The 10,678-nt window shown below is 46.7% G+C and overlaps 1 protein-coding gene across 2 annotated transcripts in view; it reads right to left on the bottom strand.

Moving 5' to 3' along the window:
• Nucleotides 1–5,280: 5,280 nt before the first annotated feature.
• BARX2 (BARX homeobox 2) overlaps nucleotides 5,281–10,678 on the bottom strand; it is a 70,764-nt gene continuing 65,366 nt past the window's right edge. For both annotated transcript variants that reach the window (XM_063093451.1, XM_063093452.1), the window contains exon 4: nucleotides 5,281–6,277. In XM_063093451.1, coding sequence (XP_062949521.1) covers nucleotides 6,014–6,277 — 264 coding nt within the window. In that variant the 3' untranslated portion in view covers nucleotides 5,281–6,013. The remainder of the gene's footprint in view (nucleotides 6,278–10,678) is intronic.

Raw genomic sequence — 10,678 nt, 5'->3', positions numbered from 1 at the left:
TTTGTTATTCTCCATCCTTTTGATTATAGCCAGTCTAACTGGGGTAAGGTGATATCTCAATGTGGTTTTAATTTGCATTTCCCTGATGATTAGTGATGTTGAGCATTTTTTAAGTGTCTGTTGGTCATTTGCATGTCTTCCTTTGAAAAATGTCTATTCAGTTCCTTTGCCCATTTTTAGATCTGGCTCCAGTCCTCAAGCTGAGCCCCAGGTATGGCTATTGCCCCGGGCCACTCTACCACACTCTAGGATGCACTTTGTATCTCTCTGCCACCTCCTAATGTCTCAGGCCAGGCCAGCCTCATGACCCACCACCTGCAGCCAAATGTGACTTTGGTCTAGACAAGACTTTAATTGTTGTGTTAGGCAGATGCCTCAGTGGATGTGGTTTTCCTTCCAGGCTGCCCGCTGCTACACTGCCTGGGATCCCCTTGACGGAAAATCCTGTGAAAGCATTTTCTTCAGAGCCCTGTCAATACCTTTTCCCAAAAGGAATTAGCAAAACGGGTGGCAAATTGAGCCTTGACCATAATAAGGGCCTTCAAGGACAGACTTCCCGATCACCCTGGCTCCTCCACTGGGGAAACTGGCCCAGCATTGTTTCCCTTGGATGCTGGGAATATTTCAGCAGACAGCAAAGATATTGTGCTTCAGCTTTCCTTCTTGTCTCTGAAAAGTGCTGGCAACCCCAAGCTTGCAGAAGACAAGAGCTGCTCTGCTAATGGTCAATAATCAGGAGAGTCAATTTACGGTCAGGGGCCTCAAGACTTCATGACAGTGAGCTGTGCCCACCCTACTGCTGAGAATGCAAAGCCTCTGGCCCTCCAGGAAAGATGTCAGTAGGAGACCAGAGAATCCACATCCTCTAATTGCCTATCTTTGGGCCTTTGGAGACCTCTGAAGAGAAAAAGGAACCTGGAACATATAAACTGAAAAACAGCCTCAAGGAACTTACGTGCTCATAAAAAAACAAAACTAATCCGTGTCTTCTTGGAAATATGGCAGTGCCACAATGATAATTACAAAAGATGCATTAAGAGGAAGAGGTGAGAGAAGAATTAACAGGTTCAACTGGAGAAGAGGTGGGATTAATTGAGGAACACATGCAGGAAGAGGTGACTTCAAACTGTCATGCTGAAAGCATAAGGACGAGAAGAGCTGAGGCAGGTACTCTCTTCAGCACAGAGCACTCTGGGGCACAGCCTCTCAGAGCCAATTCAAAGATTCATAAGAGGAGAGACACCTCTGTGCCTGGAATGGAGGTGACACTCAGCAAATGCGCCCAAGAAGAGAGCAGTGAGGGGTTTTGAAGGGGGGATATTTACACAGGGGGCAACAGCGGCCACTGGAGCTTTAGGCAAACAGGCAATTAAGTGCACGGAGACCCTGACAAACAATTTTTTTGTGCAAAGCACATTTCAGCTCTCTGAGTCCAACGCTTCCTGCCCTTCTAAGTTTCCTTTCAAATGTAATGGGAGGGAAGAGGTAATATCTAGGTAGCACCTAGAGAATATTGCCAGAGGATCAGATGATTTACCTAGTAATTGGTCCAGGCAGGAGAGATACTGGAGAGAAACCCGTGGCCAGTCTTTAATGCAGACTGCTAAGTCCCTGCTCATTTTCTGCTGAGTGGACCACACTAGACCAGGCTGACAAAGCACTGTTTCTTTTGAGGACAGAGCTTTGTACACTCCAGTCCAGTTCTAAGCCAGACCCAGCCCAGGAGCATGGGGTAAGGCCAGGGTGGAATGAAGTTGAAAGGTAGCGAGAAGGGCGTGTGAACTGTAAGCACTCTGTGGACAAGAAGGAAGACACACAGTGTCCTCAGACCCCCTCTTTAAGACAGTTCTGGAACTGACTGGTCTCTGAGAAAAACTTAAAACCAACCTCTTTAAGGCTGGTTTCTGACAGATCTGTTCAGACTAGTTTGAGGGCTTGTGGCTCATGAGACCCATTTGGTTGTTTGAGTTAAGCTTGGGCTGAGTGTTGCATCTTAGCAAACCCAAGGGCACAATGACCCAGAACATGAACTCGTTGTTAGACAAGCATACCTGGACGCTTCCTGAGAGTGCAGGACCTGCTCCAGGAATCCTTTGCTCTCTAACAGAAAAGAGACTGGTGGTGGGAACAGCAGCAGGGAAGCCCCCTCCAAAACCCCGCACCGGCAGGAAAGCTGAGTGCAGGGAGTGGCCTGTGGCAGACAGCTTTTCCACCGACAAGGAAGGGTCCAGAAGGAGAGAAGGCCTCCCAGTGATGAAGGCTCACTGCAGGGAATCTGGCCCCTGGGCTTGGTTCTCAGCACAGATCCTGAGCAACTGTAGAACCCAGGGGAAGATACTGACCGCTCTCTGGCTAACGGGCTTGTGTAAAACTGGAAGAAACAGCCCATTTCACAGCCCAAGGGGGCAGCAGCAAGTCAAAGTGCTTGTAAAAGAGCTCTCCAGGCTCCCAGGGGAGCTTCCCTAATGAGAGGAGGGCCAGAGTCTCCATGTGGTTGGCTCTGGAGGTCGAGAGTCACAAGGATCTACCTAGGCTCTCTCCTTGACTACAAAAATCTTCAAAAAGTGGCAGGTGACCAGACCCTCAAATAAGACCCTGAATCCTCAGGGGTCAGCATCCCAAATGCCAGAGAAGGGAGAGAATGCTTTTGGTTAGCAAGCCCCACCAAGGTAGGTGACGACGGAGAAGGAAAGTGGAGAAGCCTGAGAAAGAAGATGAGAGAGAGGGAAAAGTGTGCTGCATGTCGGCAGTCACTGAGTAATCTGTCCCAGAGCCCACCCAGAATGACCTCCTAGTCACCACCTTCAGAGAAAACTTGTGAAGCTGGTTTCTGGGCGCCAGTCGTTGAGTCCTAGGAACGGGGAGAAGAAGCAAAGATGGAGCTGGAGGAGGAATGGGGCTTGGCTCTCAAGCAAGGCACAGACAGCAGAGTGCTCTGTTTGCCTACAAAAGGCCCAACTCTTTCTCAAAAAATTAAAAATAGAACTACCGTATGATCCAACAATCCCATCACTGGGTACATATCCAAAGGAAATCGCCTCAGAATGTCAAAGAGATGTCTGCACTCCCACGTTCACTGCAGCACTATTCACAATAGCCACGATATGAAATCAACCTAAGTGTCCATCGATGGATGAATGGATGAAGGAAGTGTGGTATATATATGCACAATGGAATACTACACAACCATTAAAAAGGAGATCCTGTCATGTGTGGCAAAATGGATGAACCCAAGGACATCACGCTAAGTGAAATAGCCCAGGCACAGAAAGACAAACACCACATGATCTCACTAGTGAGTGGAATGTAAAAGAAGTTGAACTCACAGAAGCAGAGAATAGAATGGTGGTTACCAGAGGCTTGGAGCAGGAGTACTGGGGAGGTGTTGGTCAAAGGATACAAATTTTCAGTTAGACAGAAGGAATAGGTTCAAGAGATCTATTGTACAACACAGTGACTATAGCTAATAATGTATTGTATACTTGAAAATCACTAAGAGAGTAGATCAGATTATAAGTATTCTTAAAATAAGTAAGGTAATGCCTCTGTTTTAACTTGAGTTAGCCATTCCCCAGTGTATACATCAAAACATCATGTTGTGCACCATAAATATGTACAATTTTTATTCATCAACTAAAAAATATTTTTTTTTAAAAAGCCCAGCCTGGCCCCTCTTTGAGTCACCAGGCAAAGCCATGTAGCACTGAGGCCAGAGGTTGTAAGTGGAGGTGACCCGGGCTCGGGCCTTCCAAAACACAGGGAAAGATAATACAAGGTCTTAAATTCACCAGTGAATGAAATACCTTCAGCCCCCAGGGGCAGGAAACGAAACCAGATGACAGGCCAAGGCAGAAACAGCACCCGGCCCCCAGCGTGCAGGAACACCACTGTACGCATGTCCACATATACCTGTGTGGTAACAGTCACTGTCAGACATCTCAGAAAAGGACTTCACAAGAGCCCAGGACAAGAGACCAGAAACCATCATAGCACACCAGCCTCCAGATTAAAGGCTTTGCTGGGTGGGGTGAATAGGACAGAACAGTTCCTTAGGAGTGAGACTCACCTAGCACCAACCCACCTGCCTCCTTTGGCCATTGTGTTCCTTCTTTGGCCCATTGTGACACCACCTGGTAGGGAGATCATAAACTTGTACTCTGGGGTGGGCTAGAGGTGCAGGAGACAGCTTTCTGCAGGCTTGGTATGAGAAACCTCACACGGGCAGCTACGTGTGGTCTGCACGAACTGGTTCTCAGAGGCCAAATCTTTAACTCCTTTGTCTATTCACAAGACTTAAGAAAAAGACTGCTTTCTCTGTGCTAAGAGGGAATGAAAGCACTGCCCTGGCACAGTCAACACTGCAGTCACTTTCTGATCATCCATATTAGTGGGAAAAAAGCCGGCAGCCAAGTGACTGAAAACACACAGATCTTTCCTATTTAGCTTTGAAATGAATTTTATGATTGCTTTACACAATTAGTAACAGGTTTTGCTTCCTAGTTGAGGTGACGGTTAAGAGTTGGTTGGTATTCTCCAAGCTCACAACTTGCAGAGTTACTGTGTCATTAATGATGGAGAGTCCACAAAATCTGCCCTTTGCCCTATAGAATTGAGCATGCCAGGGAAGCCATCATAAAGGTGACCCCTGTAAGACCAGCCTCTGAGCCAGAATGCAGGAGAATTGGATAAAAACAGAGGCAGAATCCTCCCTTTAAAAAGTTTGGAGCCTGCCTTTTTCCTGGTCTTTTAAAAAGTGGGACATCATTTTTAAATTTAAAATCACCAAGCACATTAGCCAAATAATTCTTAGATCTTTAGTTAAAAGTTGTAGAGCCCATCATCCAAATGGATACTTCATAAATAAATACTGGAAGGATAAACAAAAAACCAATACAAATAATTACCTATAAGCAATGGGAAAGTAAGGAGGGAATGGGGTGGAAGCAAGACTTCTTTTTACAGAGTTTTGGCTTTTGAAGCACATAAATTTATAACCTCTTCGAAAGAGTAAAACTGTTTTTAAAGCCCCAAACATAAAGGAGCTGCTCTGGCAGAAGGCACGGAGGGGTAGCGGGAGAGCCCAGCCGCTCTGCTCCCTGCTCAGCCCGGGGCCTCGTGCTGCCTCCACACTCCCGGCATTTGGACACCAATGGCCTGGCCTGGTCTTCTGCCCTGCAGACGGACAGATGCAGGCCCGGCCACCTGGCTGGCTGTCTCTCGCATAGGACACATTCAGGAAGGGTCAGCTACATTCCCCAGAAGAAACAAAACACTCTCTCCTTCTGATTTATTTTTAATTAAAAAATAAAAGTTATCTTAACACATCTGCATTGCAGCTTCAGCGATGGCAGCGTAGCAAAGCAAGGAAAGCAAAGCTTCTCAGCTCTCAGGTCACCTGATGTCTTACGATGGGTACAAAGGCACACGGGTCTTCAAACAACAGACTTGATTCAGAAACATGTCTAATAACTTGGACTCCCTTCCTCCAACTCTTTCTTTGCCTGCCCTCACCAACCCCCCCCCAAAACCCCCAAAACATTAAATTCTCTTTTAAAGCTACAGAAATGAGTGCTGAGTCAGCAGCGGACCTGGGCGTGGGGCCCGAGCACCTCGGCATCTCTCTGCACCGACGCCTGGCTGCCTGGGGCTGGCCGGTGATGGTGACAGCGGGGCAACCTCCGATTGCCAGGCCTGGCTCTGCAGCACAGGCCTGCTGCTTGTCCCCTGCCCCAAAGCCATCACCCCAGCGGGGGCACGCAGCTCCCAGGCACTGTCTCCCTTAATCCAGGGCGTCCGTGGCTAAAGCAGCCTTCCAGGAAGAGAAAGGCCAAGACAAGCAGGATGCTGGTGATGAAAATGCCACTGAGGACTGTGGGAGGGAGGAGGAGGTGGCGGAGCTCGTCTCCCCGGTTCCCCAGGCTGTTGGAACTTGTTCTCTCCCTGATCCCCCTGCCTTCTCTCTTTTCCCTTCTTCCCAGTCTCCCCCTTCCCCCACAAAAAGTTCTAGTTTAGCTTAATGGGGGGCGGGTTCTGAAGAGGCTGCTGGTAACTCCTGGGGCTGGCCTGGTGGCTCTGCCATCTCTAAGGGGACAGTGTGCAGTTTGGGTTCCTGGGCTTTACAGAGCTCCTCCTGTCCCTGGGAGGGCTCCAGGCACTCCTGGCCCTGGGCCTGGTTGTTCATCTTCTCTTCAGCCTCAATCTCCTCTGACGTGGGGATGGAGTTCTTCTTGGGACGACCTTTGGGTTTTGTGGGTGCTTCCTGTCCACCTTTAAGAACCTGTGAGAAAGGAAACAGTTATTAAATCTAGGAGATAACTCCTGTCCACTTCCCTGCTCCCCAGTACAGCCTGACACAGCATCTAAGCCATTTTGTCCCAGCAGCGAAGTCACAGCACTTGGCAAAATGTATTCTCAACCTATCACCTCTGGTCTATAAAGACACCTTCATTCTTTAAATGCTCAATGAGCTTTTTAGTCAATGTCACATGTTTTGGCATTTAACAAAATGATCATAAGCACATAAAGAATTTAACTTCAGCAATAAGGAAAGAAATGAAAATGTTAATGTGGTAACTATCCAGGTGACAAGTTAAAAGGACAACAATATTTGTAGCAAGCAGAAAAATAAACATGCTCTAGTGTCAAAGTGGAAATTAGTACATTTTCAAGACAATCAAAAGCCTTAAAACATATATACCTCTTTTGACACTGAAATTTCTTCGGCTAAATTCTAAAAAGTCATCTTAGACAAAGACTGATCTGCAAAAGTGTCCATCACAATATTTGCTTATAAGAGCAAGAGTTAGGCAAGAAAATATCCTAAAGTTTCAGCCATGTAATTGGGTAGAAATCATAGTAGCAAAGAGAAAATACTTGATAACCATTACAATTATTATATAGGAGAATGTTTAATGACATGGGAAATATTAAAATATTTTTGTGAAAAACAGTTTATTAGACAGCATAATCCAATTTGGAGGCTAGACAACTATACACCACCTGTCTTCAGTGTCAGGATCATTCTTTTTTCTTTATGCTTTTTCTTTATTTTCTAAGTTTTCAACAATGATCATCTGTATTTCTATAATTAGGAAAATGATGTTATGTTATATCATATCACCTTGTATTGTTCACAGAAGTAGTAAGGCATAGTAAAAAGTGCTCAAACTTGGAAGGTAGGAAAACTAGGTTAAATTCCAACTCTGCCACTTAGTTTTGTTTTTTGAGAAAGTCCTTTAAAGACTGAATCTCTGTTTCCTAATCTGTAAAGTGGGGATAGTAATACCTTATCTCACAGGGTGATGATGAAGGTGAACAGCAGATAAAGTAAATGAATGGGCCAGAACTGTTCCTGGATGGTAGGTTTCCTCTGCCCAGAACACGCCTCCCACTCCTCACCTGGCTAACTTCTCCCGGAAGCCTGCCCTGGTCTCCCAGATCTAGGTCAAATGTCCTCCGCCATGTGCCCAGGAGCACCCCACGCCCCCTCCCCGCCAGAGCACCTTTCATACACAATGTCCCCGCATGTTTCCTTGCCTGGTCCTTCCACTCTGTCCCTGCATGCAGCAGGTGTTCAACAACCGCTGTCAGCTGAACTAACCTTTTTCTCAGAACCTTTCCAAAGAATTGAAGAAAGAGATAAAGCAAGCAAAATAACTGTTCCCAAATGGCCTTTGCTGACTCCAAAGACGCTGAAGCACATTTCTTATCCCAATTTGAGATCTGCAGGGATAATTATTTAAATATTTATATTTTACTTTGGAATGTGACAGACACTCCTTCCTCCATCGGCTTGGTGCAGTCTGGGCAACTAGTGAGAAGGGCTTCAGGAGGACACCATTAGGGGTGGGAGATATTTTTGCTACTTACATGTCTAACTTAATGTCACCTTCCCTCTGTTCACATAAGCTTCTTGCAGGCAAATCCTGCACCTCTCCTTTCCTCTGTGCTCCAAGCATCTAACTTCCAGCTCACTTTCTTTGCAGTCACTATGTATCTACTGACTATAACTTTTTCCTTCAGAAGCAGCAGACCTCCAGGTGCTAAGTCAGCAAACCATAAGTCCTATTTTTAAATAGATTTGATATATAATGCCCTTATTATATATTTTATCCATTTTAAAGTGCACAATTCAATTGATTTTCAGTATAATCAGAGTTGTGCAACTATCACAGTGCAATTTTAGGACATTTTCATCACCTCAGAAAGAAACCCCATACCCATTAGCAGCCACTCCCCACTTCTCCCCAAACCCCCACCCTCAGCTCTACGCAGCCACTAATCCGCTTTCTCTCTCTACAGATATGCTTATTTTGGATATTTCACATAAACAGAATCATATAATATGTGGACTTTTGTGTCTGGCTTCTTTCACTTCATAACATTCTCAAGGTTCATCCAAGTTGTAGAGTGTGTCAGTAAATAATATCCCATTTATGGATATACCAAATTTTGTTTACTCATCTGCAAGTTGATGGACATTGTGTGGTTTCCACCTTTTGGCAATTGTGAATAATGCTGCTATGAACGTGGATGTACAAATATCTGCTGGAGTCCTTGCTTTTTGCTTCTTTTGGATGTATACCCAGAAATGGAATTGCTAGATCATATGGAAAGTCTGTGTTTAACATTTCGAAGACTGTTTTCCAAAGCAGCTGCACCATGTTACGTTCCAGCTAACAGTGTGTGTTCCCGTTCTCTATGTCCTCACCAACACTTGTTGGTGTCTTTTTGATCACAGCCATCCCAGTGGGTGCAAAAATGATATCTCATCATGTGGTTTTAGTTTGCATTTCCCTGATGACCAATGAAGTTTAGCACCTTTTCACGTCCTTATTGGACAATTGTATATCTTCCTTGGAGAAATGCCAATTCAAATTATTGAGCTATAACAGTTCTTTAAATATTCTAGATACATGTTCCTGATCACTGTTGGGAAAACAGAATAATTTAATCAGGCCCCCTCACCTTGCCTACGGTTGGGGGTAGTGTGGCACATTCTTTGTAAGCAAATTGTGTATGTGGGTGGAGTTAGTGCACATGCGTGGCACCACCGCAGCTTGGCTGGCATCTGCCTCAGGCATCCGTGCCATGCGTGGCAATGCTCTCAGACCTACGGCTTCCAAGGACCTGTTTGCTGGTTACCTAGCTCATAGATCTGTGTGTGAGAGGTCTGGTGACCCAGCCTGGCGTGTGAGGGGTCTGGTGACCCAGCCTGGTGTGTGAGAGGTCTGGGGACCCAGCCTGGTGTGTGAGGGGTCTGGGGACCCAGGCTGGCGTGTGAAGGGTTTGTGACCCAGTCTGTGAACGGGCTTGAGGGGTCTGTGAGCAACAGACCCAGGCTTAGCTCAACAATTAGCCCAGTGAGCAGGATTATGGGCAGGTAAAAGAGCATGACAATTGGCATAGTCTGCGACAGGATTCTGAGCAGGTACAGGAGCTGAAAGCCGGTGGAAGAAGGAGGAAGTGTGGCCACTCATGAATATGCTGTGCCCTATGGCCACCTTCCTGTTGACTGGGATCTGGTTGCTGCACACTGTACTGCAAGACAGCATAGACAAGGTACTACAATGCAAAACCCCTTGGGAGGGGGAGGAAATGTGGCTATCCTTGAGCATGTGGTGCCCGGTGGCCACTTTTCTGTGGACCAGAGCCTGGCTGCTGTTAACTATGCTGCAAACTTATCGAGATTTGTGGCAGAAAGCAGAGTTCTTGGAAACAAGGATGATTATCCTGGAGGATGACATGCAGTGACTGGCCACTTCTGCTTCTCACACCAGGGAAGACGACCAACCCAGTGGTGAGTTGAGGGAAACCGTGCGTCTCCAGGCATGACCTGTTGTGCACGAGAAATTGAGACAGTAAAGCAGCAGAAACAGGGAGAGCCCCTGGCTGCTGCAACTATGGGACCTAGGGGTGGATGGTGTAACATGCTCTGGAGACGATGTAGTAAATGCATGTTGTGTTTATCAGAAGGCAGATGGCTCAAAGGGTGCCATTTAAACCCAATGGTTTGACGGGTGAAGTATAAACCCAAGAAAAGAGTGCCACATGCAGACGGGCAGATGACCCGAGGACGGGTACCCCTGCAGAATTTCAAGTTATGTTTTCACCTGGTGAAAAGGTGGAAAAGTTAGTCTCTGTGACTACGCACCTGTCTTGGTGGCAGCAGTTTCAGGAGAGCCGCAGATGTGCACAGGGGCAGGGCAGCCACTCCTTGATGGACTGTGCGAATGCAGCTGTTTGAACTGTGTGAGTGAACACTGCTGAACTGCCTGAGACTGAGTGAATAGCTGGTGTAAGCTGAGCTGATTGAAATAATTCAGGAGCTGGGGATGGGGAAGCCAGATGCTAAGTACCCAGGACAATGGGGAAAAAGCTTTAAAGGCATTTGAGAAGTCTGGATGGGTGCCCTACCCATCACAGGCCCTGAGGGCGTTTGAGAAGTTTGGGAGAGCACCCTTCTCAATCGTAGGAGAACTGAGTTTTTCCGGAGGACAGACCTGGGGTACTGCTGCCCTTGGCAAACTGGTCCCTGCATCCCAGGTGCTCCGACTGGAGCGATCCTCCCTCAGCACCTCCAAAGAGCAAAAGGTGAAAACCTTGGTGGTGTTCACATTGTGTTAAGTTTGCAGGCCAGCAATATGTGAGAGCAGTGGAGGCAGGGCAGCCTCCACCT

Source organism: Cynocephalus volans, chromosome 4, assembly GCF_027409185.1.
Source record: "Cynocephalus volans isolate mCynVol1 chromosome 4, mCynVol1.pri, whole genome shotgun sequence".
NCBI lineage: Eukaryota > Metazoa > Chordata > Mammalia > Dermoptera > Cynocephalidae > Cynocephalus > Cynocephalus volans.
The sequence above is the reverse complement of the archived record's forward strand: the minus strand, read 5'-3'. Positions and strand labels throughout refer to the sequence as shown.